Here is a 26398-nt window from a genome sequence, read left to right as displayed (position 1 = left end):
TTATTCCCAGCTATAGATAAAGAAATGGATTAAAGGTGTTAAGGGCCTTGTTCAAGGTCACCCAGCTATTGCACAGCAGAGTGAAACCTGAATTCAGGTCTGTGTCCTTCCGGAATATAGCAGGTGCTGTATGAGTGCACCTCCGCAGAGGTTTCTTCCAACAGAACCGGCTGCGTTTCCTGCCCCCTGTGCTGGTCTCGTTTTCCTTGTAGGCAGCAGGGGGGCCAGGGCTTGCCCTTGTCACAAACATATATGCCGATCCCTGTCATGTCACAAGCCCAGCTCTCTCTGTCCCTACACAGATCTTGTTTCCATAGAGATCCTGGCTTCCTGCCATGCAGTGTCCTGTGGGTAGCTGTGTCCAGGGAACTGTCCCAGTCCTCCCTGTTCAGCCCCTGCCAGGAAACAGATCCTCTTTGTCCATTCCTGTTTTAGTCAAGGTTCTTCAGAGAAACAGCCAACAGGGTGTATGTGCATGTGTGTGTATGTATTTATGTATATGTATATGTGTGTGTGTTTATGTATGATTTATACAAGGAATTCTTTATGTATAAGTTTTACCATAAGGAATTGGCTCATGTGATTATGGAGGATGGCAAGTTCAAAACCTGCTGTGTAAGCCAGCCTATGAGTCTGAAGGCTGTCTGCAGGAGAATTCTCCATTGCTCTGGAGGCTGGCCTTTTAGTGCTATTCAGGCCTTCAGCTGATTGGGTGAGGCCCACCACACTGGGGAGCACAGTCACTTTACTGAGAGTTCACTGATATAAATGTTAGTCTCATCCACAAACACCCTCCAAGTTGACACACAAAATTAACCTCATGACCCTCAACCTAATATGCAGGCCTGTTTCTTTCTTTTTCTTTTTTTCCTGATTACAAAGTAATACCTCCTTGCTAAAGAAAATTCAAAAAGTTTAGAGAAATACAAATAGGAGGAATAAAGTCATCCATGAACCCACCACATAGAGGATGCAGCTCCTCTCCACACTGTATTTTTAACCAGTTTTCCCCATTCATGTGTTTCTTTTATAGTTTGGATAATCTGATGTATAAAAGTTTTATGCTGCCTATTTTTCCACTTACCTTTATGTTATTACCAATTTTCCAGGCTTTTGAAAATTAATAACAAGCAACAAGTGTTTCTGCATTTTTAGTAGCTGAGTAATTTGAAATTCATATGACTTTACTATCATATTACTCCTTCCCGCCCCAAATTTAGCTCTTTTGTTTTTTGGCCATTTAAAATAACCTGACATCTTTTTGTAAGCCTTTGCTGCTTCTTTGTTACCTGAAAATAAGACTCCTAGAAGCTAGATTACCAGACCAGAGGGTAGAATTGTTTTTTCAGATTTGAACCATGTTGCTAAGCATATTGCTTTCCAAAAAGACTTGTTTGATTTTACTTCCCATCAGCCAGGGCATCAGAGTTTCTCTCTCACCCACTCGTGCAGCACCTGGCAGCGCCCTTTACTTAGCGTGGTTTCTGAGGCTGTGCTGTGCCTGGCAGACCTATTGACCTGGTTCTCAGGAGTATAGGCGTTCTTCTTGGCCTGAGGGCTGGGCAATACCAGCTCTCAGTCGTTCTGTCACTAGAGCTCAGCACATACCAGGTTCCCACAGAATACCACTGATTCCTTCACTGCGGCTATTCCCAGCACTGCTGTGCAACGCAGACCCCTTTCTGCCATTCTAGGCCAGCACAGCTCAGCCCTCTCCCTGAGTGATCGTGTGTGCTGCCCCATGCCCCAGCACTTACCTCATGGCTGGCCAGGCTCTGGGGCTTTGGGGGATAATGCGGAAGACCTGGGGCGGGCGGCAAAGGTTGGAGCCTGTGCCCTCCACTGTGACTCCACAGGTTCTCTGGTTGGATGGAAGGATTCCAGCTCTAAACAATGTTTCTTCTTTTTGTGTGTTAATTTTTATTGAACTTATTGGGGTGACATCGGTTAATAATTATATAGGTTTCAGGTGTACAGCTCTATAACACATTATCTGTACACTATATCATGTGTTCAGCACCCAAAGTCAAGTCCCTTTACATTCTTCTACCTCCCCCAACGATGTCGCTTCTTCAGATACCAACCTAGAGTCCTGTTATGCTCCTGAGATCAGGTGTCAGGACTGGCGTGACTGCAAGCACTCTGGTGCCCTTCAACAGTTTCATAGCAGCTGGACTCTGTGCATATCTGAGCGCATTTGTTAAAAGCAGCTGCTTGACATGTGCTCAGTATTCATGGAAGGAAATTAAACGGGTAATGTGGTATTTATTTCTAGAAGCATAATGGTTTGATGAGATTTTTTTGTAATCGTAATATTTTTTCAAAGTTATTTGTGAGAAAAAGTGAGTTGAATGAAATGGTCATGATACTGTAGGACGTGTTGGTTAACCTCAGTGGGTTTTTTCTTTGTTCGTTGGATGTTTTTCAGGCCCTTGAAAATAAGCCCCCCAGCTAGCCTGTGTTGTCGCTGAGACCTAGATTGTAGTGAATTTACCCACATTTTCTTCCAGCTTCAAGATAACTTTTGATTGACCTATGATATATCACTTGGCCAGTGTGACCGTTGTGAGAATAAGTTAATCCGTTTTGTCCTTACAGAAACTGTCCTCTGAGAGACCAAGCTCCGATGGGGAGGGCATCACAGAAAATGGAGTCGCTGTGTGTAATGGGAAGGAGCAAGGTGAGTCTTGCTCATGCAGAAACAAACTCAAAACAGAAACAACCCAAAACTGCAGCCAGTTCTGTCTGCTCTGGTTATGTGTGAATCTCCTTGGTGATTCGGTTATGCATCTGTCATTCTCCTGTGTCGCCAGAGATCCAGAGAAAGCCCCTTCGTTAATAGTAGCCCTGAATCTTCATTGCTATCCTGCGGCCTTGATATTACAAGGCTCACACCCAAGGTCATGGCCCTTGCTTTGTCCATGTGATTTTCCTCTCAGTCGGGTCTGAGTGTAATTGTCGTCCTCTCCATCAGTACTCAGTGGAAGGCATTATCTGTTGTCCACAGGGCACAGTATGTGTAATCACATCCAGGAAAGCTGTCTTTGAGGTTTCTCCTGGAGTAGACCAACATGCAATCTCAGGTTCCTGCCTGGTGCCGAGGCACAGCAGACGCCGCTGTGGTTGGTCTCTTGTTCATGGTTTCTTCTCCCAGGGGCCCTGCAAGATAGGTTCTGCAGGATGGATGTGTATTGCGATGTACATGGGAGTGAATATATCCATATCTCTCATTCTCCTGTGGTTTTTTTAAAGAAGAGCAGCCTTCTATACTTTGTAAAGATGACCTTGGTCCAAATACTTTTTTGCCTGGCATGATGCTTTGTATAGTAGCCACTCAATGAGTAGTTCCTGGAGGAAGTTAACAGTTAAACTACATTCTGACCTTCTCTCCTACCTTTCATGTGTGTCTCACTCTGGACAACTTGCAGCTGAGGGTTTTCAGTAATGGTCCCTTTGTCCCAGCCGTGTTGTGACTCAGACAGACTGCTGGCTGCAGAGAAAATCCTAAACACAGACAGCAGCTCTAAATGGTATCCTCTCCACTGGACATGGAAACAGTCCACACCCCATGTGGTCAAACTCACAGGGAGTGCCTCTGAGACTCCGGTTTGTGCTTTCAAGGTGAATTATATGCCCCCTTATGTAATATGCCAGTGCACCGTGATCTTGGGTGAATTAGTAAATATCTAACTGATGCCGCCACTGCTAGGAGTACAGGGAACTGAGGTCTTGGCTCCAGTCCAAACGGAAGCTTCGATGGTCCCCAGTGCGAGCACTGCACACGGTTAAGATTCAATCACGTGGAAAAAAAAAAAAAAAAAAGATTTAATCACGTGTTAAAACTGTTGGTGACTTATCGAATTAGTATTCCGTTATTAACCACGTCCCCAGAGGCTGGCATACAGCCAGTACTCAATAAGTAAAATGGGGGTAAAGACAACTGGCTATGACTTAGCTTTAGTTTAATGTTTTTCTAACTTAAGGTCTATAATTGACATGCTTTACTGTTGTCGTTATTCTTGACAGTTAAGAGGAAAAAAAGTTCCAAATCAGAGGGCAAGGGAACCGTATCTAAAGTCACTGGGAAAAAGATCACCAAGATCATTGGTTTGGGAAAGAAAAAGCCATCGACTGATGAGCAGACCTCTTCGGCTGAGGAAGACGTGCCCACCTGCGGTAAGACAGCTCCCCACCATGCGCCACGCGAGCCTTCCCTCCTGCAGCTGCCCTGTGTCACGTCCCTCTCGGGCTCTTTCATTCGCGCCTTTCTGAGTCAGGCTGATGATCATATGAATTGGAAATGTTTTACATTTTTACCGCATATTAATAAAAGACTTTGCAGGGGTTTGAGGTGATCTCTGCCTTTGGAGCATCATGAAGCACAGCCGTGTGTGTGTGTGTGGGGGGGGGGGGGGGGTGTCTTCCTCTTGCACCAACCTGGAGAGGAGTTAGAAGTTAGGGATTAAAAATAGAAAGAGGGCCCGGCCGGGCATGGCTCAGCGGTTGAGCGTCGACCCGGGATCCAGGCGATCGGGGTTCGGTTCCCAGTCAGGGCATATGCCCGGGTTGTGGGCTTGATCAATGACACTCTCATCAGTGATGTTTCTGTCTCTCTCTCTCCCGCTCCTTTCCTCTCTCTGGAATCAATAAAGATATATTTAAAAAAAAAAATAGAGGGAATTATCCACCCAAAAGTGATTTTTAGCTTTTGTTTTTAAAATTGCTGCAGGTCAGTGGAGGAAAAAGTTCTTTCATGAGAAACAATTAAACATTCATATGGAGGCAACGTAGAGACTGTGGCCAGACCCCAGTTTACAGGTGACAACACAGCTCAAAGAGGCCTGTGACTTGCTCGCGTCCCAGCCGGGGGCAGAGCCAGCTACTGATTCCCCGTGGCCCAGGCCTTCTCCATCTCCCTGAATATACCCAAAACGTACCTGCTCCTAACTCTTAGCAAGCAGCCTGGTAGGTGTGGTGACCAGACGCCACAGTGAGTGCTGTTGCGGGGCACTCCCTGGGAAGCCCCACTGCTACCTTGGAGCAGGATGGGGTGTCTGCAGCCTGTCAATACACCCCTGTGGGTCTCTTCACAGGCTTCTTGGACATCTCTCTCTCTACTAGGAGGACAGTTTCTGTCCTCAAGATTTTAAAGTTGTCATCTTGGTTCTCACTGGGGCAAGGGGACAGGGAGGAAGGAGTCTGTGGAGAAATAAAGGGGGATGTGACTAATTTCAGTTATTTTAGTATAGCTGCAGAGTTTCAGGCAGAAAAAGTAGCTGGACTAAGGCCCAAGATACCAGTCCTGCCAAGCTGAGTTCCTGCAGCTGCTCTCTGCTGCAGGAGAAGATGTGCTGAGGGGGCGGACAGAGGGGCAGCGCAGCTCGGGGGACAAGAGAGAGCGCTGACCCGGGGAGCGGAGTTCAGACCCAGCTCTTCATGCAGCCGGGGCAGCTGGGCTTCTGGGTGTGTAATGAAGAAGCTAGTGGGTGGGGGGGAGATGGTTTTCCACAGGTGCTCCCACAGGTGAGGAGCGGCTTGGGGGAGGGGGTTGTGGATTGAGTGCCACAGGGCCGCCTGTGTCGCCTTCCTCCCCGAGGCCTGTGGAGTGTGCACCCAGCACCAGCTGGCCGGCTCTCGTACAGGCCTTGAATGAGACACCTGAAACTGGCACACGACCCTTTCTCCTGTGCTCCCGAGTCCTGGGATGACTGGTGCTTTATGAAGTTGGCCGTTGTTGTCAAGGCTCGAGTTTCACTCTTCCTCTTGTTCCATCTGCTGCTGTCTGCTGTCTGACCAGCATACACATCTCCTGCCTGCCACCTTCCGCCCTGGGTCCCTACAGCCACCACGTGGACATTCAGAACCTTTGATCATGTCATACTGTGTTTTAACAAAGGCTTTTCTGCTTCTTATATCAGGGCCTCTTAACAGTCTTGTCCCAACTCAATTTCCAGCTTCTCCTAAATCACTGGATGAAGGTTCAGGGCTCATTTGTTCATAAGTTGTGTCCCCAGCACCCAGCGAGCACAGAGCCCAGAAGTCACAGCAACCAGGAAGGATGTGTCGGCTGGATGGATTGTCTTAAGCAAAAGCACAACCTCTCTGAGCCTCAGGCTCTTCATCTGTGAAATGGGCTCAATACGGAAATCACCCTGTTTTCATAAGAATTGAAGAGAAAGTACATGAAGCACTAAGGTCGACACCTAGCTCATCATTTATGCTCAGTAAATGGTTGCCACCATTATGTATTTGTTCACCTGATGTGCTTTTAAAAAAAAACTAAGCATACCAGCCATATTCAAGGCAAATGAAAGGTGATGCCAGATGAGGGCAGAGATAATAAGAAATGCCGAAGCTGAGAGAAGGGAAGGGTCTCAGGGTGTTAGGGTCAGGGTAACCTGGGCTAGTTTGAAGGACTGCTGGGTATTTCTAGGGCCGATCCTGGCTCTAACATTCTGTGACTTTGTGGAGTTTTCAATAGCAGGACTTTCAGTAGATAGGCAGGAAAGTGACATGCTGCTCCCTCTGTCCTAATCCAGTCACAAAAGGTCCAATGACATGCGGTCCCGGGGAGGAAAGTGTTCTTGGTGTAAGTTGCCGTATCAGGGGTGTTGGCACATGATCTCCTTGGCATGTGTGCCTGTTAGAGGACGCATGCCAGAGAAGGGAGGGAGGTGCTGCGGGGTCAGCAGGACCAGAATGGACTGTTGGCTTCATCTGGATAGTTGGTCCCCCTCCCCCACAGCTGCTTCTCCAGGGCCTCTCTCCCAGGGCCAGCTCCTCTCAGCTGATTAAACCGGGACTCGCTGGGGTGGAAGTCCTCTCAAAAGTGACCGAGACTCGCTGGGGTGGAAGTCCTCTCAAAAGTGACCGAGACTCGCTGGGGTGGAAGTCCTCTCAAAAGTGACCGAGACTCGCTGGGGTGGAAGTCCTCTCAAAAGTGACCGAGACTCGCTGGGTTGGAAGTCCTCTCAAAAGTAACTGAGACTCGCTGGGATGGAAGTCCTCTCAAAAGTGACTGAGACTCCCTGGGATGGAAGCCCTTTCAAAAGTGACTGAGACTCACTGGGATGGAAGTCCTCTCAAAAGTGACCAAGACTCCCTGGGATGGAAGTCCTCTCAAAAGTGTGAGCAGAGCCCAGCCATTGTGGTCCCATGGTTGAGCATTGACCTGTGAACCAGGAGGTCACTGTTTGATTCCCAGTCAGGGCACATGCCTGGGTTGCGGGCTGAATCCCCAGTACGGGGCGTGCAAAAGGCAGCCAATCAATGACTCTCTCATCCTTGATGTTTCTATCTCTCTCTCTCTCTCAAATCAATAAAAACATATATATATTTTTAAAAGTGTGAGTAGAGCACAGTGGCCTCTAGGCAGACAGCACCTTTTCCTGTTCTCCAGAGAGGACTCAGCGAACACTCAGCCCCTCTACTGCCAGGCAGCCAGTCCTTCAGCAGCTGCTTGACCTTGAGAGCCGCCCACCCTGGGCCAGAGAGGCCAGTCATCCCAGCAGCTGAGTGCATCAGTACTGGTGTCTGTCCCCTCCTTCTGTGTTTTTGTTTGTTTGCTCTCGGTCCTGTAAAGTTAATTCTGTAGTTCTCATGAAGCCTCATGCACACTTGCCACGGTTTTGCAAGAAAACGAGTTCTTTACAATTTGGAGAAAAATAATCTCAAAATGTTAAACTGAAATTTCCCAGTTGTTAAGATAACCATAACATTGAAGTGATCCGGGCAAGCCTGTGACCTAGTCGGCCTGCAGCTCTTGCTGGAGGGCCCAGTCCAGGGGGCTGGGCTGCACTGCGGCTCCCCCTGGTGGTGGGATCAGGAGCCCAAACAGTCCTGGCTTCCCTTCCATCAGCCCCACTAGCGGTGTTGGGTTGGGAGAGTATTAGGGGACTTGGGGGTCTTACCCTCTGACTCCAGGTTCCTCAGGTGGGTGGTCTGCATTCCCCCGCATGGCCTTGCATAGCCACGCTCCCTACCCAGAGAATGGGGATTTCAGGCCACCATTTCTGAGAAGAGCAGAGGGCAGTGTGCTGGACAGGGAGGCTAGCGGCCACGCATGGGCAGTTACCATGAAATTGACTCTAAAATCTGAGGAAGGCGTTAAAACACGCTAATTTCATAGGAAGTTGTGTTCTACACAAATAGGAGTCTGTCCAATAGAATCACTCCTTTTGTGACTCAAATGTCAAGGAATTTATATTATTTGGTGACTTGTGGCCAGATTCGGTCAGGGGAGAAAATACTATGAGAGAGCCTTCCCCTGTTCAGGGTGGTGGCTCCGTCGTCAGAACTGCCGTCCCCTGCACTGAGGACATTGTGCGGTGAATTCTGACGTTGGACAGGAAGAGCGGCACTGTTACTGGGTGGGCAGACCACCCCAGGCTTTTCTCACTGCCTCAGTTCCCCAGTGAACACTGAGACCTGCACTTCCTTTTGTGGTTCTGTCACCTGCATCAGGCCAGGTTCCTACAGCAGAGTCCCAGGTTGGCTGTAACCAGGGCCCTGGATGGTTCAGGTGTTTGCTTCCCATGCTCCCCTCCCGGCCAAACCTCTGGCCTTTCCCAGGCTGGAGAAGTTCCCGCCTCAAGGTCCCTGAAGAGCAACCACTGAACCTCCCCTCCAGGTCACACGTAGGCTGCCCCTACCAGCCTGACCTAGCCTGGCAGTGCCCATGGCTTAGTGCTTCCGATGGCCAGTGTTCTGTGTGTTGATTTTTGTTAAGGTCACGTTTGTCTCCGGGCCTCTGTGTCATTCATGCTCACAGAATGCTGACGATGGATGCCGTTGGCAGTCATTTCACAGAAGTCCAAAGAAGCAGTCTTTCAGCATGATTCGTTACTCAGAGATGGCGCCGAACCATAGATATCACACAGTCCTCACAGCCACTGCTGTGTCCAGCCAGAACTGACTCGGGGTTTTTCAGTGGAGCTTCCTTCCTGCTAAAGACTAATGTATCAGAAGTGTGTCGTTTACAAGTAGCATTTTTGAAACTCAGGATGGGAAAGCATTATTTTGTTTTGTATTGAGCCCTGTGTGTGTGCACACTCCCATGTGTGAATTGCAAGAATAGCTGGATGACTTAAGGAACCCTTTCTTTATTCTGGACCTGCGTTTTTAATGCTGTTTAACTCTCTTCATGAACCTTAAAGGAAGGGGCCATATCTACTAGCATTATGTAGTGGTTAGCAGTTACACCACCCTGTGAAGTCTGTTTTTCATGATATTTCTAGAAAGATGCATTTTATGTTTTGTAACAAATGAAAGTGATCAGTTTTCTGTATTTGAAGAGATTTCTTTTTTGAAAATAAGGATAAGCCCTGGCCGGGTGCTCAGTTAGTTGGAGCGTTGTCCCAATGCGCCAAGGTTATAGGTTCGATCCCCAGTCAGAGCACATACAAGACTCAATGAGTATGTAAATAAGTGGAACAACAAATCAATGTCCCTTTCTCTCTCTCCTCCTTTTCCCTCTCTCTAAAATCAATGAGTTAAAAAAAAATTTTTTTTAAACCTGTAAATTTCACATAAAAAAACCAAACAATAAAAGTAAGGATAATTCTTCCTGTAGTTTTATCACTTGTGAAGATATCTCTGTATTTAAATAGCTGTGTCTGTGTATCTCCACACCTGGATGGCAGATTTCCTGTGCATTCTGACTGGAACGTTTAGGTGCCATCTGGGCAGGCTTCAGCAGTCAGATGGAGTCCTCCAGCATGGTGACCAGGGAGACAAGGTCACCGAGGACGTGTGGCCTCTGAGTAGGGACCTCACGCAGGGACCATTCCATCATTTGCTGGCACACTTCCAATGCTGGGGAGCTTACCACTCCAGGGCCCCTAATTTTTGGAAATCTTTCCTTTTCAGCTGTTCTTTTTCTCATGTGGAGCCAAAGTCTGCCCTCCTCTAACTTTTGCTCTGTCATTTGCAGCTACTTAGAATGAATCTAAACCCCCTTCTGTGTGTCACTTCAGCTATTTGGAGAGGCCATCGTGTCCTCATTCCCAGACACCAATGGCTTAATGACCCTTTACATTCTCCCGGCGAGCGCCAGTTCCCATGGAAACAGGAACCATGTCCGGGGCTCTTTGCACATCACACCGTGTTGGATTAGGGGCTTCCAGTAGGGCCTTGTTGTCCTGAGAAAAGCCCCAAGCTTATTTGAAATGAGTCGTATGGCTGCGATGGCTCTTCCCATGTATGTGAATTTGCATCTAAAATGGTGTGAGGGGCATTTTCTGTGCATGTTCCTGCCCTGGCTCCTTTTATGAGACAAAGCATGGGTGCGTAGGCGTCTTCTCTGGGAGTTGATTGCTGGCTCCATGTCGTTGCAGGCCACCTGAACGTGCTCTCCAACAACCGCTGGCGGGAACGCTGGTGCCGGGTCAAGGACAACAAGCTCATTCTGCACAAGGACAGGACCGACCTGAAGACCCACATCGCGTCCATTCCTCTCCGTGGCTGCGAGGTGATCCCAGGGTTGGACTCCAGACACCCTCTGACCTTCCGGCTCCTGCGCAATGGGCAAGAGGTGGCTGTGTTGGAGGTAGGATGGTCTTCCTTCCAGAGCCAGCTCCCTCCTCTGTCAGAGCTCCTCGCGCCCTGCTGGTGGCACCTTGGCTTTGATCCATGCCCTTTTCCATCTCTCTGCCCATTTTGTTGGTCTCTGCTTTTGCTCCTCTGTGGCCTCCCATTCTGAGGGTCCTGAAAAATTAAACAGCACTGCTCCCATTTCTGCTCAGCCATGCAAATCAGACTTGCCCACCAGATACCTCCTCGTGTCCTCTCCTCTCCTCTCCATGTATATTTGTGTGGAAACACACACAGTTCCACACCAAGGAGCACTTGCCTCAGTATTCCCAGCAGAGCCTCCACCCTAGTGACATCTGCCTTGAGATGGCGGTTTCCTGTGACTCTCCCTTCAGTGTCCACAGCTTCTTCGTAGACACAGTTCGTGTTTGCAGATGACAGTGGCCAGCAAGCCGTGGCACGTGGGAACCGAGACCTTGGTTTGCAGGAGCCCTGGCTTCATGCATGGCTGTCATTCCTTTGGCTGCCTTTTCAGGATGTGTTCGCTGAAGCAGAAAAAGGTGGTTAAAACAGCCTCAGCAAGCTACTTAACGTTCATTTTTGAAAGTTTGAATTTTTATTTTTCATCTGTTATATTTATTTTCTACCCGATATTAATTCAGACCTTTCCCCTTTTATCTTCTTTTAAAATAGGTTTTTATTGTTTTTAGAGAGAGAGGAAGGGGGAGGGAAGGAGAGAGAGAGAGAAACATTGATGTGAGAGAGAATCATTGATCAGTTGCCTCCTGTATGTGCCCCGACTGGGGACTGAACCTGCAACGTGGGTGTGTGCCCTGACTGGGAATGGAACCAGCAACCCTCCAGTGCACAGGACGACACTCAACCGAGCCACACCGGCGGGGCCCCCCCTTTGTCTTTTTTCCCATTCGGCGTTGTAATGACAAAGATGCAAAGTTACACACACAGACACATGTACCCGTGTCTACACCATGTCATGGCAGAATTTCCATGGCACCTGCAGCATATTTATGCTACATCGTCCATGGGACGAGGTCTGTTAGGGTTAATGGAGTGGCTGATGTGCTCTAATTAATCAGATGTACAACCACATTCTAAATGACAGCAGAGGTGCCAGTCAGTGGAGGAAATAGACTGGGCTGTGACTGGGCTGAAGGGGACCCACATAGGCCATCTCCAAGGTTGTTTTTTGTTTTTGTTTTTTTAAATATATCTTTATTGATTTCAGGGAGAGGAAAGGAGAGGGAGAGAGACAGATAGAAACATCAATGATGAGAGTCATTGATCGGCCGCCTAGCCTGAAACCCGGGCATGTGCCCTGACCGGGAATTGAACCCTGATCGCCTGTATCCTAGGTCGATGCTCAACTGCTGAGCCACGCCCGGCCGGGCATTTACTTATTTATTTATTTTCTTTCATCTCCAAGGTCTTGATGGGAGATGGGAGTTTGTTTCAGAGACGATTTTCATGGAAACAACTTTTTTGGTGGGGGCAAAAGATGATGAAGGGCATAGTTCTTACTTCCTCAGAGCTCAGGGCCAAGAGTGGAGACAGCAGGTCTGAGGTCTGACTCTGCAGCATGAGGCCCTCAGAAGGAGGGCCAGGCCTGGGTTAGGGGAATCTCTGGGTCCTGGTCCTGCTGCTGTTGCTGACTGACCACACCCACATCTTTTCTTCCCTCTTGGCGTCTTTATTTGTCTGAAACGTGTCAGGCTGGAATGAGTGTGCTGGGCAAGCACTTCTGTGGGCTGATACCTGTAGGGTATCCAGGGGGAGAGAGCTGAAGACGTAAATGGGGGGCTCTGCTCTCAGTATAAGACCATGTGGGGCTCTTGCAGAGCTCTGGCAGCTGCTCTGAGAGTGGTGCAAAGACAAGACAGGAGGCTGGTGCCAGAGGAGGAAGGAGAGGTCACTCCTGCCATCTGAGAGGGTAGTGATGCCCAGGGAGAAGGGCAGGGTGGGAAGGCTTGCTGAGGAAGTCCCTTGTGACACCCTGCTCCAAGCGCTGCAGGTTCAGGCCCGGATCCTTGAGAGTTCTCGTGCTCCGTTACCCCCTCCAGAGTCCAGTCCTGAAATCAAACATGAACAGAAAAGCCACACACAGCACCAACATCTGCAGAGTTCTGAAAGAATTTTAATTTACATTTATTTTTTCTTTGACATTCAATTAAGTCATACCTGCGATAGCTCAGTGTCCCCTAAACTTCATACATTACTTATGTGTGAGATTAATCAAATCGATGTAACATTCCATGTACCATTCTAAATGTAATATAATCAATTTTCTAAATCATGTAACAACAACGACTTAAAGATTTAATGAACCAAATATTAAGGATGTATCTCAGACTTGCAAATTAAGATCAAATTCAGGGTTTGGAGCATTTTAAACATCCTAAAAATAGCAAGCACAGCAGCTCAGTGATTGCGAAACATTATTGCAGCTACATAAACACTGATATGAAAGGAAGTAAATATTTTATACCATCTGATGAAGTGGAATGAAATGTCACTTCAGGCCCAGCTAGGGGAGTGTAAGGCCTGCAGGGCCTGCGCCTGGTGGTCCTTTCCAGGCTGGGCCAGCACAGGCTCGGGGGCGTCTTTTCAGGCCAGATTAGTGAGGCTTTCTAAACAACTTCATTTAGCTGAGATTTAACTAATCACATTAGCTTCATGTCCTATACCCTAGCTCCTTTCCCCCAAATAATTGGCAGGCATTTTAGGACCTCAGGTTTTCACAGCCTGGGTCCAGCCATTATGTAGCCTCTGCTTCAAGGCTTGGTGTGAATGCAGCGTCGATCCCACGGCTCAGGTGGAGGCTCCCCCTCCTGATCATAATCCGCATGAGCTTCAGGTTCAACTGCCTTCCTGTTTGTGTGTGGTCTCTGTTGACACATCATGAACCTGTTGAAACTCTACCATTAATTAAATGACATGCACTTCCCCCTTCACCTCCTCAGGCGTCATCTTCTGAGGACATGGGCAGATGGATCGGGATTCTGCTGGCGGAGACAGGCTCCTCCACAGACCCCGGGGCCTTGCACTACGACTACATAGATGTGGAGATGTCTGCGAACGTCATCCAGACGGCCAAGCAGACTTTCTGGTAAGACCTCCACCATGACGGGCAGTGGGGCTGAACAACTTTGTTTTCCCTAAGTGTTTACATTTTATGTGAGTGTATCAGGAAAAACAACTGAAGACTCTGCCTTTCGTGTTATGTTAATCCAGGCATTGGTGAAAGCTTTGCTGTTTTAACCCTTTGTGTTTTCTATTAGAATAGGGTGGGCAGACTTTTTTTGTAGAAGACAAGATAGTAAATATTCCTGGCTTTGTGGGCCAAATACTCCCAGTTGTAACCACTCAGCTCTGCTGTGGCAGCCACAGACAGGCATGAACAAATGGGCTTGACTGTTCTAATAAAAGTTTATTTGCAGACACAGGCAGTGGGCCGGACGTGGTCTATGGGCTGCAATGTGCTGACCCTTGTGTGGGGGGAACAGAGCTATGAATCAGAAATGATTCTACGTATTGCTGTACTGAGGACTGAGTTTTCGAAGCCATCAGTCATGTACTTTTAAAATTTAAATTGTGGTTTTTATTAAGAAAAAGCTGTCGCATACAAAAACATTCTTTGAACCATGAATTTTTTTTAACGTATTGATGGGAAAGATAATTATAGCTACAGGTCTCAAAGTATGGTCCACAGACTCCTGGGGGTGTGCAAGCCCCTCAAAGGCAGTCTGAAGGTCAGCACACTTTCTTGACAACAATAGACTGGTTTCTCTCTCCTCTGTGGCACCATCTGCATCAGTGGTGCAGACGTGGGGGGGGGGTCATTGGCAGGCATCATTGTAGCGTTTGTCACTGCAATGTTCCTCACCGCCACACACTTGCAGTCGAAGAAATGCTGGACTCACCGAGATGTCTTTGACAAAGCCCTAGAATTGTTATTTCTTCTGTAAAAGTCATATGAACGCTTATTTAACGCTTGGCCAGGACATTCTGGAGCCGAGTAAAGATACCTTGGCCCATATCAGGAGTCAGGCTGCCGTGTTACTGCAGCAGGATCCATAGCCTGGATAGATAAACCAGTCTGGTCCAGCTCAGCCAGAGGATCTCCAGTAATCCGAGAGGCTTTCCAAAGTATAAGCCACTTTCTCCTGTTGCTTTGTGTGAAAATCAGGACCTAGTCAAGGACTGACTATTCTGTTTATCTTCATTATTTTCCATAGTAACATTCCCACCTAATCAGCAGAGTACAGGTAAATTACAGTGCATCTCCTAATCACTCATTCAGTGAAGCATGTTGAAAGTGGCCTTTTAGGAAATGTAACATCTGTAAGTCGCCAAATCTGCACATCTAGAGTGATATAAAAGAAAAGAGTTTATGGCTGTTCACTGGTTATATGGAAGTTAATAGGTTTCCAAAAGCCTCTCCTAAGTCCACTCATAACTTCAGCTGTAGTCAGGGAGCTGAGGACCACACTAAAGAGGAACTAACTGATGACCACACTGAAGAGGAGCCCTAAGGAAAAGTATTTCCCCTAGAACTCAGCTTGGCTCCCACGTTCTGAATGAGGGGAATATTCATCTAAACCAAGTGCGGGAGACCACATTTTTGAGAAAGGAATATGGATTGCAGCATTGAAAATTATTTATTGAAAATATGCGGGTAACAAGATTATGGCTGCAGGAATCTTTGCTGTGTCGTTAACATCTTTGTAGATGTCGGCAGTAAAGTTTGTTTTTACGTTCTAGGCTTCTAGCTACACATTCTTGTAAAACTTGAGATGAGATTTAACAAGGAAACAGTGTTCAAAACATAGAATATGGTAGCTTGCCAGTATAATATAAATTCTAAGGTGAAATTAATGTTTTCCTGTATGCAAATTGGCAGCCAGTTAATGAATCTTATCAAGGTCATTAGGGAAGTGTCTGTGCGCCGGCTCTATTTGAGGGAGAGAGGCAATGAGGAGACTGTGCAAGAAAAAAGTCATTAAAATCCCCCAGAAAAAAGGCATGTTTAGGAATCTTAATATTGCTGGACTCTTGAAACACGTCTTCCTGAGGCCTGTTTTGAATAAGATCCATGGGTATATGATACAAGGGCAGAGTTCTGAATGTTTCTCCTGAAGTTCATTTTGAACTGCTCAGTTGGAGACTCAGGAGAAGGCTGTGGCGACGACAATGATGAATGGCAGTGGGTGAGTGTGGACAAGGGGAAGCAGACACACTGTTAGGAAGCTGTTATCCTGAGCCACCCTCTCATCTGAACTCCCGGGACATTAGGTGAAAATGTGTTTTCTTTTTTTTTTTTAAATATATCTTTATTGACTTCAGAGAGAGGAAAGGAGAGGGAGAGAGAGAGATAGAAACATCAATGATGAGAGTCATTGATCAGCTGCCTCCTGCACGCCCCCGACTGGGGATCGAGCCCACAACCCAGGCATGTGCCCTGACTGGGAATTGAACCCCAATCGCTTGCATCCTAGGTCGATGCTCAACTGCTGAGCCACGCCCGGCCAGGCGAAAATATATTTTCTTAAAACATTGATGAACCTTGAGGACACTATGCTCAGTAAGATGAACCAGACACAAGAGGACAAACACGTGATTCCACTGACGTGAGGTCCTGCAGTGGACACATCTACAGAGACAAAAAGTAGAATGAATGCAGTGCCAGGGGACGAGGGATGGAGGGAGGAGTCTAATGGGGACAGGGCCTCCGTCTGGGAAGATGAAGTCCTGGAGAGGATGGTGGTGACGGCTGCACAACTGTGAATGTGCCTAATGCTGCCGACCTGGGCACTTAATGGTGTGAGAGTAAATTCTATGTTGTGTGTATTTTACCATAATATATGTTTCCTGTGAGTGACTCTTGTTTTGGGTTTAACAAGTGGCATGTGGTCCCTTATCTCATTTCTACTTTTCAATTTGGTTGAAAACACTGTTGTAGAAAGAGCACCAGGGAAAAGAGAGGTCCTAATACTTATCTTAGAACCATCGCTCTTCTGGCCCAGAGACTAGTTTTGGGGCCCAGGTCCCTCTCTGTAAAATGAGCGGTAGATAGTGGCTCAGTGTCTTCCAGCTGGGACATCGTATGTCTGTGATGTCTCAGTCTTATGTCCTGGAGTCAGAAGCTCCCTGCTGGGGTCTCTCCCATGCAGGTCAGCTCCTGTCCTGCCCCCTCGTGGTCCCCGTTCCTTCCTGACAACTGTGCCCTAGTGTGAGTGCTGGCACACTGCTGAGAACCAGAGACAACCACCAAGCACAGACGGTCCCTGCTATGAGGGGTTCCACCTACCAGGAGGAGAGATACCTAATAGATCCTTGTATTGTGCTCCCTGTGCAGTGATTGGGCACAGGAGGGACTGGTCACATGGCTGGGTTTTATTCCCATTAGTGCCTCTCACTGACAATTCATGTATGAAGTGCCTTTCCACTAATACCCTCAAATGAGACATTTAAATGAGAAAACTAAATGTATATTTATAAACAAATCAGAAATCTTCTGTCATTGCAGAACTCTCAAATGTTTAAATTTTTCTCTTACCTTCTTGTATTTTTTCTCTTTCCTACACATACTTTTGTGTATTCTAAATGTAGACTGGACGTACACATTTTTTATCAGAAAAAAGCGAGAGAAGCTATTTTATAAATTAGATAGGAATGCGTTCAGGGCCAAGCGAGATGCGCTCCTTCCCCCAGCAGAGGGCAGCAGTGCGCTCTGAAAGCCTTCCTGCCAAGCTCCTGCTGGGATCCGCTGACCTAACCCCTGCTCCCACTTCTCCTGAGTCCCAGAGCCCTTTGGCTCTGCTGGAAAACCTCTGTCAGAGAGGTGGTTTCACTTCCCCAGGGCTGCCTCACTTTCTTCAGTACTCTCCTTTTTATGCATCTAGTTACCATAGAAAGGTAAGATCCTACAAAAAAGTAAAACTTGAAAACAAAGTCATTTTTGCAAATTCCAGACTGTTTAGTTAACGCAGTCAGGAGAGAATGCTGTCAGGGTTAGTCTTCCCTAGGCAGGAAATGTTTACTCACAGCCAGCGTAACCTCATGAGTGAACCCCTTACACATTCACTCACTCGGCGCTTCTCTGCTGAGCCCCCCGCCCAGGGGCCACTGTCCCAAGGCAGAGATGTGGGTGAGCAGAGTTGGCCCTGAAGCCGGTCTTTGGGTGGGGACAGCAGATAGTGAACATGTGGTTCCCTGTTTAGTGGTGATCAGTGACAGGAGAGAAGGGACTGGGAGGACAGTTATGCAGAGGGGAGGGTGCTGTTTATTTGGGTGCTCGGGGGCTCTTCATGAAGTGGAGGGTGCTGGGAGAGGGTTGCCAGGTGGAAGAGACAGGCCCTGAGGTGGGGACCCTTGCTGAGAGGCGGCCATCAGGGCTACTGGCTGGAGACAGCTGGAGACATGAAGCAGCACCCAGCGCCTCACAGGCCACCACAGCAGCACTTTGGGTGTTCTCTGAACAGAGGAGGCGATGCTCTCTGTCAGAGCTCCCAGACACCCCAGGCCTGGGAGCAGAGGGACAGGTGAGCTTTTCCTGAGGTGGTGATGCTGAGTGGACACTGAGAACTCAGGAAATGCTGTTGAGTAAACACTCTAAAGAGCTCAGGGGTCCGCACTTTCCCAGAGACAGCTGGACAGGAAATAGTTCAGATTTGCAGGCTGTATGGTCCCTGACTTTGGGGACAGGGTCATGAAAGGAGCACGTAAAAACCTTGAAAGCAGCCACAGGTGTTACCTACAGGAAGAGTCAAGGCTATGTCCCAATAAAACTTTATTTACAATACAGGCAGTGGGCTGGAGCAGCCCTCCTGTAGACCACTGGTGATAAGACTGGTGTCCCAGCATTGCTTTAGTGCCCAGCATGCATTGTGATAGTCTTGTCCCAGCCCTGCAGGGCAGTGTCACCCTCACATTCTCTAGGTGGGGAGTGTGGCCCAGTGGCTTCAGCTCCTCCAGGCACTGGGACTTCTCCACCCCCGTGGCCTCTGATGTGGCCTGAGCCTCAGGTCAGAGCTCACACCTGACCTGCTGAGTGACAGGAGGAGTTAATCACGCCCTGTCCTGTCTTTCAGTTTCATGAACAGGCGCGGCATCTCTACCAACCCCTACCTAGGGGGCACCCCCAACGGCTACGCCCACCCCAGTGGGATGGCTCTGCACTATGATGACGTCCCCTGCGTCAACGGCTCGGTGAGTGCACGTACCAGGGGAAGGGTTACGTGGGACATCGTCTGGGCTCAGGACCCTGGTTCCAGTCCACATGAGGACAGCTCTGTCCCATCTCCCCTGTCCTTGTTCCTGACAAGCTGTCCATCTTCATCTGCACTTGAATATGTAGGGCATTTGACAGCAGTAGACAGTGTCTCATTCAGTATTCAACATCACCGTCATTCATTAAACATCCCAGTTCATCCTAAAATACTGACTGAAGGACCACGAGTTAGAGTGCATGAAGTGGATACATCAAAATGCAAGACAGTGAGCTACCAGTGAGTCATTTCCCCATGGGCTGAAAGTGCTGAGCAGTCACCATCAAAAGTAAATGGGGAAGGAAGGGAGGAAGGAGAGAAGGGAAGGAGGGGAGGGAGCGAGGGAGGGAATGTTGCCATAGTGTTGACGGTGCTACAGGCTCTAGACCTCTTCCCTCCAGGGGACTTGGAAAGCTGAGCCCTGTCCTGGCCTAGTGCTGTGCAGGTGCCTGTGTGTGAACAGTGAGGATGTTAGTGCCCCGTAGTGTATTAAAGTCAACTTCAGCATCCGTGTGGCCTTAGGAACATTTGATGTGTTCTCAGTATTTTGTGTCTTATATAGAATTAGCAGAATTCATCAGTGAGCACTTGTTTCACGTCTCCATATTACTCATAAATAGCTGCCCCCCGACATCTCGGGCCAGGCACGGTGCCCGTCTTCTGGGCCATCACAGGTGTGGCCAAGCCGATGGGCTCGTGGGAGAGGCTTACACACACCGTCCTGCCCCATCTTCAAATTCTGGGTGGGTTTTAGTTGGCATCTGTGTTAGTGTAGGTGTCAAAGGTAGGTAGGTATGTTTATTGTGACTTTTTTCAACCTTGGAAGGCATTTTAGATTTTTTTCTTACTGTTTTCTTACCCATTCTTTTCTCAGCATTTTGATGGATGTCATCTCTCAGCTCCCTGCATCCATCATCATCAAACCCCACCTGCCAAGGCAGGAGCAGGAGACCATTGTCTCCCAAGGGCAGTGAGGGGTCCAGGACTCCGGAGCTCAGAAATAGAAGCAAACTGAACATTGGGTTGTGGGCCATGGCCTTTCTCCCTCAGACCCCTCCCCCATCGGGCTGCCCTGGGGACCCCCCAGGGAGCAGCCTGTCTGGGCTCCTTGCTCAATTCTTCACACAGCCTCCCCCTTTCCTCCCCACTGCCTCCTCTCGTCTTCTGCCAGTCCTTCCTACCCCTACCTCCTTCCTTATTCTCCAAGTGTCCAGCTCTGTGCTAGGACTGAAAACAAAATGGGTGAGATGCTGCCTTTGTCCTTAAAGGGCCTCCTGGCATAGTGGAGTGGGCAAGGTGGCAGGAGGGGAGCTGAGCAGGATCTGGGCCTGACGGGCCTGTTCAAGGGCAGATTGAGGTGAACGTCAGGTTCCGTGTTCGTCGTGGGTATGAGGGTGTGAGGGAGCTTCTCTGACCTCCCAGCATGGCTGCAGGTCCACCAGATGGGATCCTGCCTGAGCCTGGGCAGTCCCACAATAAGAAAGCATCAGGTCCAGCCCCCCATTCACACCTCTACCTTTACTCCAGGGTTTCCAGGGGTGAGGGGCTCCTGGTGCCTGCACCCCTATACCCCTGTGGCGGGGCTTGTGCGAGCCCTCCCACTCACTAGGAAAGCCCTGCGGTGACCCTCACAAGAGCAGGCTCCTGGTCAATCCTGAGCCTCCTCCTGGTCACTGTGCCGTTTTCTAGGCAGGCCCTGGCTCTCCTGGCCATCATTTGCTCTGTGTGCCACCAGCTTCTCGTGCCAGAGCTGCCTGAGCCCTGTGTCCACCAGCTGCCAGACTCCCCTTCACAGAAGGGGTGAATGTCTGCATCTCTGAGCCTTGATTTCAGGGAAGCTTCTTTGGAAAGGTAACACCCATACCTACCTCTAAGTCTCCCCACCAAGGCCCTGTCACGTCCCTTTTTCTCCAATCACAGCTTCCACAGGAAAGTCTGAAGTGAGGCATGCTGGGGAAACCGTGGACACCCTCCCCCCCCACCCCCACCCCCCATCCCCATCGCTCTGATCATTACTCAGGTGGTTCCAGCCCTGCCCAGAGATGAGTTTAATTCAGGCCATTCCAGTCTGCTCTGGGAATGGAACTCTGCCTTTCTGCATGCTCCCTGCACTGAGGAATGTTCCTGGGGTGCATCGCTCTGTGGCAGCGGAAGCTCCCAGGGCATAATGTCTCCTGTGTAGTAGTTGCGGTGCTTTTGTGTAACGCAGGCCCTCCTGGAAACCGGGCCTTTCTTTGAACACTGGGCCCTGTGACCGGGTCCTCTCTTTTTTGGGGGAGCTTCTTTTCTCTGTTTTTAAAATTCATACTTTTGACCCCAAACCTCACTGTTTAGCAGTGTCTCATTTTTAGTCATTCTTAGCCGTTCAGTGACCCATGAGGCTGAACTCAGGTGACAGCAAGTCCCAGAAAGGGTCTCTGACACGCACGCGAGTGAGCACACACTTTTAATCTAGAGACTTCTGTGCAGTTTCTAAGTCTTCCGTACGACTCAGTTCCTTGGTATTTTGGGAAAATGATAGTCTAGTCTAGACTCTCTTAATAGCCCTGAACAAACGTGTGCCCGGCTGTCATTGTGAAGCCCTCACATCCAGTTTATCTGCACATTCCACTAATTTTAGCTCGTGGCTGGGTCCCCAGCATCACAGAAATAGACACACTGAAGTGATCTCAAAGGAATGAGAGCACTCCTGCTATGAAAACTTAGACCGTCTTCTATTTTTATAACAAAAGCTGTAATTACAGTCTGGCAGGAAGAAACTCACAAGAAGGATATAAAAATAGTGTAAAATGAGCATCATACAGGAATTAATATCTCTCTTTTTATAAATGCAAAGCAGTGTATAGAGGCTTTAAAACTTAAAGGCTTTGCGGAGGTTGTTAGTTTTAGGTTCAATGGATACTTTAATGTCCATGTTCTCAAATGGCCTGTGGCTATTTCAGTCCTTTGTAAAAAGGTTTTCCGCCAGAATGGTGCCATTGTGTCAATTAGACTTGGAAACATCCTATTTTCTGTGATGATTGGATTCCTTTTCACAGACGTGTTTTGGTTACGGCTCTTTAATCAGCCATAACAGAGTGTGGGGCCCGTACAAGCTGACAGTTCCCGTAAACCTGCTACTGACGCACCAGGCTTGGGGGTCTGAAGTTGAGCCCTTCAGTTTACCCTGGGGGGGGACTGGGGGGTGCAGCTGAGGTGTTGAGGCAGCGTCCTATGTGTTAGAAGCTCTGCTTCTCACCACCTGTGAGCTCTCTGCTTCCATTTCCTGCTGCTCCCTAAGATCCCCACGAGAGTTAGAGTCAGTATTTGTAAAGCTCTCAAAACAATGTCTAGACCACAACAATTACCGCAAAATAAAATACGGTGCCTCACTGGGGTCTCCACACGTTTGCTCGGCAGAGCCCAAGCCCCGTCCCTGTGTCCTGTCTGGTATCCTTCCCGTCAGCACATTGCTCTGCCTCTAGAGGAGGGGGACTCCCAAAACCTGGTTCTTTAAAGAAAGAAATGTCTTTTTTTTCTGCTTTACCAAACAATGAAAACTTTATAAGCCTGTGACTCTTGAAGTGATTTAAGGAAAGAAAAAACTGACCTTAAGTCCCTGGAAGGAGAAAAGATCTCTCGAATCCGCTCACCTACAGAACGTGTGTTTCATGGATAACAGCTGGGCATGTGTGGGTGTGTGGGTGTGAGGGTGTGTGGGGTGCTAACGACGTCTCTCTGTGCTAACGACCTGTCCATGTGCTAACCTCTGCTCTGCTTCTGTGGCCGAGGCACTGACCGCCAGCTGTGTGTGTTGCAGTGGGACCCCGACGGCGGCGAAGAGGCACTTTCCAGTTCCGCCGTCCTGTACGATAACTTGCCGTCTCCGAAAATCTTTGCGCGCTACCCGCCTGCTGACAGGAAGGCTCCTAGGCCACCTACTGACAAACTGTCCTGTAACCATTACAAACACCCCACGTCCTGTGGGCTGTCTTCCACCCAATCTGTCACTAACACCTCTTCTGTGGGGAGGGCATCTCTCGGGCTCAGCTCCCAGGTACAGCATCGCCTTCTCTACTATTCTAGAATCTTCTTTGAGTCGCAGTCCCCCTGCAGAGTTTTGCAGTGATAACCACCTGGAGTAAGTGAGACTCACCCAGGGGAAAGCATAGAATAATTTGCAAATGCAGCCAATGCTTGGCCCCCAGGAACTGATTCAGTGTCCCTCACTGGTCTATGGTGTGCGTGTTGTATTTCTCTGCGTACATCTGTCTCTCCAGTCTTGGGACATGCCCCAGTGAATTTTGTGAATTATGACAACTAAAGGCAATGTCTTGAAAAAGGACAGATAATAAAACCTTGCAGGAGGGTCTTGAGCTGCAAGTTTCTTTTTAATGTGTTTCCATTAAACATATTAAACCCCATGGAGTAACTGCTTTTTTCTTTTTAAAGATTTGTTTATTGATTTTAGAGAGAGAGGGGAAGGGCGAGGGAGAGAGAAAGAGAAACATTGATGTGAGAGGGAAACATCCATTGCCTGCCTCCTGCATGCCCCTCACCCCAGAACCGAGCTCTTAACCCGGACATGTGCCCTGACCGGGAATCGAACCAGCAGCCTTTCAGTGCATAGGGCGATGCTCGACACACCAGCCACACTGACCGGGCCTGGAGTGATTGCTTTTTGATCTTTAAACGTGAAATAGGATTATTCAGAGCACTGTGGTGGTTTTCCCTAAAACCAAGTAGATAATAAGGATTTTGGATTATCATTTATTGGGTAATAAATAACCTTGATATCGAACTGTTGTTCATCCCACACCTTATATTTGTAGCAAATGGTAACATTTCAGTATAAATACAACTTCTGTGTTTTCATGTTTTTTTAATCGAAGACCTTTATACTTTGCATAGAGAAACCCCCCCCCCCTTCCGTGAGAGCGCTCTGCAGAGCAGGTGGTCACGTTCCAGGGGGGTTTCATGCCTTTTCAACCTAAGACTTTATACTTTGCACAGAGACCTCTTCCCTTCTGTGAGAGCGCTCTGTAGGGCAGGTGGGCACGTCCCAGGGGGTTTTCTTTTCCCTCTGTTTTGGGTAAAAGTGACACCTGCCAGGGAAGACCCTAGCATTTCATATCGCTGTGGTGCACAGGAGCTCTTCCCAACTGATGGCTTCATCAGAATCACAGGGAAGTTTTTATCTGGCTTTGATTTTTAACGACAGTTGCTCAGAGTCTGTCCAGTGAGTCTGAGGGTCTCGTGTGAGCCACTGGCTCTAGCTTCTTTGAGTACTGTTGTCAGAAGTCCAGTGGTTACCAAGCGGAGCTCAGAGATGCCGTGGCGCTCTCAGCAGCTGAGTGACAGAGTGGAATTTAATGTGGGTCCATCCGCCTCCCCAGCCCAGCCCACAGTTCAGGAGGTGGGTGTGACGGCAAGGGTAGGCCCGGACACCCACAATTCACCGCTCCCGCCAGCTGCATTCAGCCACACGACAGTGCCTGTCTGTCACTTTAGCAAAATACGACATTTGCTGGCCCGCAGCCATCCTGGAAGTAGGGATGCCATTGAATTTTTTAAAAACCAGTAGTTGGTCAAAATTTAGTTCTACTGTTTCTTTATCTTTTGTCTCTTGCTTCCTTCCCAAGACCTTGCCAGTGAATCAAAGCGTAGTTATTTAGCCCAGTAGGACGTAGTCAGCATAGAGCATGGTGAGCAGAAATCAGCTGCAAGTCACGCTGCTCCCTAAAGAGCTTCCCGCTGGTGGAACGCGGTTCCTCTTCAGAAACACTCCCCCAGCGCCTCAGCCCAGCGCTCGATGCTCCACCTGCATCTCCATCGGCACGTGCGGTCTCCCTCTGGACATATGTAGCTCTACCGCTTTCCCACTGGGGACATCCCAAGTCCCTTAGGCCGGAACCTCTCAGCCAGTCCTGGGAAACCCAAGCCTTCCCGTGTTTGGAAGCCAGATTAGTTCCCTACCACCCTTGTGTTTTTCTGCCTATGTCAGATACCACTTAGAGTTAGAGATGGAAACTGTACTGCATAACAAAAAAACCAAGTGTTTTGGATCATTTGTTTACTTCTAATTTTCTTCTATGTTTATTTCGACAGCTGAAGGGTAAGAAGCCCCCACTAGCCTCCAATGGAGTTACTGGCAAAGGCAAGACTCTGAGCAGTCAGCCAAAGAAGGCTGAGCCGGCCGCCGGCGTGAAGCGGACGCTTTCCAGTGAGTGCACCCTCATTTGTCCATCGGGTTGTGGTTGCCCGGCAAAGTGGGGTGAGTGGTGTGAGACCCGTGGGAGAGCTGAAGTAGCTACATCGTCGTCATCAGCTGCATGGGAGGGGGCGCCGGCCTCTGACCCAGCCTCGTGACTGCATGTACCCAGGAAAGGTAGATCCGGCTGGCCACCTGGCTCTAGGGCTGCTTAAGCTCTAGGGCTGGTTTCTGTGATGAAACAATCCCAGTACTCATGGGCCTCACAGCATTGGAGAAATACAGGGGCCTGTAAAGAGTCCAACTCAACGAAATACAGCCCTCGTTGTCCATGCAGGTCTTATCCATTTCTCCTGCCTGGCTCTCAGCCACCTGTCAGGGTGGGTGCTGTTGCCTGCTCCAGGGTCACACTCGGAAATGGTCTCTGAGTGACCCCGGGGCCTCCCCGGGGCTCACGGCCGGCAAATAATGGAACCACAGCGAGCCCCAGGTTTCAGGTACACAGCTGGCAGGGCCACCGCACAGAGAGGAACGAGACTCAGGCAGGACACAGCTCCTGTCTCCGGGTGACACTCACCATGCGTTTTTCCTTCCTCGGCCCTGGTGACTCAGGGTACCTCGGCACTCACAACCAAGCGCTGTGCTTGTTGCCGGGCCACGGAGATAAGACAGGGTAGCTGTTGCCAAGGTGCTTGAGCCTGATGGAGCCACAGAGCAGATATGCAGGTGGCCTGGCTGCTGCACAGGCCCTCAAAGCCCCAGAGCTTCCAGGGGTCTAGCTGTCAGGGAGGGTTTCTGGGAGGGAGGTGAGAGCTAGACTGGAGATGAGTAATATGATTACTTAGGAGGTCGTGTCTGTGGTTTGTGACTGGCTCATAGAGCTGGAAAACCAGTCTGCCTGTGAACAAAGACCTCCGGCTCCAGCTAGTGCCCCTGCACTTGCTGTGGGCCCTGTAAGTGAATTTCAGTCACGGTGCACAGGGTGTGTGGTGGGTACACATGCACCAGCCTCAGAGCTGCTCCTGCCCCAGGACACTGGTGATCTTCATGGGAGCAGGAGTCATCCTCACACACGCAGGTGGGTCAGGAGCAGCTGGGCCCAAGCCTCCTCCTCATAGTTTGTTGACTGTGCTGACCTTTGACTTCTCTGGCATACCTCATTTCCCTAATGCAGTCGATGTGTTTACAGTCACTTAAAATGCTGGTATTGTCCCTGTGGGGAAGGCATGGTGGTGGGGGTAACGCGCTTGTTGTGCGAGACCCAGTTCCGTGAAATTCGCTCTCAGTAATGGCTGATTTAATTTCTTAGGTGATTCATTCCTTTATTCTATGAGATCTTCTGGAGGGAATTTTTTTTTCACTGTAGTGACATCTAACAGTAACAAGTGAGAAA

The 26398-nt window shown here is 48.9% G+C and overlaps 1 protein-coding gene across 3 annotated transcripts in view; it reads left to right on the top strand.

Moving 5' to 3' along the window:
* The window catches only part of AFAP1 (actin filament associated protein 1), a 100481-nt gene that overhangs the window by 62627 nt on the left and 11456 nt on the right, over positions 1–26398 (top strand). For all 3 annotated transcript variants that reach the window (XM_087828385.1, XM_016195798.2, XM_016195797.2), the window contains exons 9-14: positions 2599–2680; positions 4027–4176; positions 10335–10546; positions 13509–13654; positions 18639–18756; positions 24903–25017. In XM_087828385.1, coding sequence (XP_087684511.1) covers positions 2599–2680; positions 4027–4176; positions 10335–10546; positions 13509–13654; positions 18639–18756; positions 24903–25017 — 823 coding nt within the window. The remainder of the gene's footprint in view (positions 1–2598; positions 2681–4026; positions 4177–10334; positions 10547–13508; positions 13655–18638; positions 18757–24902; positions 25018–26398) is intronic.

The sequence above is a fragment of the Miniopterus natalensis genome, chromosome 1 (assembly GCF_054644295.1).
Source record: "Miniopterus natalensis isolate mMinNat1 chromosome 1, mMinNat1.hap1, whole genome shotgun sequence".
NCBI classification, from domain to species: Eukaryota; Metazoa; Chordata; class Mammalia; order Chiroptera; family Miniopteridae; genus Miniopterus; species Miniopterus natalensis.
Note: the sequence above shows the minus strand (reverse complement) of the source record. Positions and strands in the feature narration are given on the sequence as shown.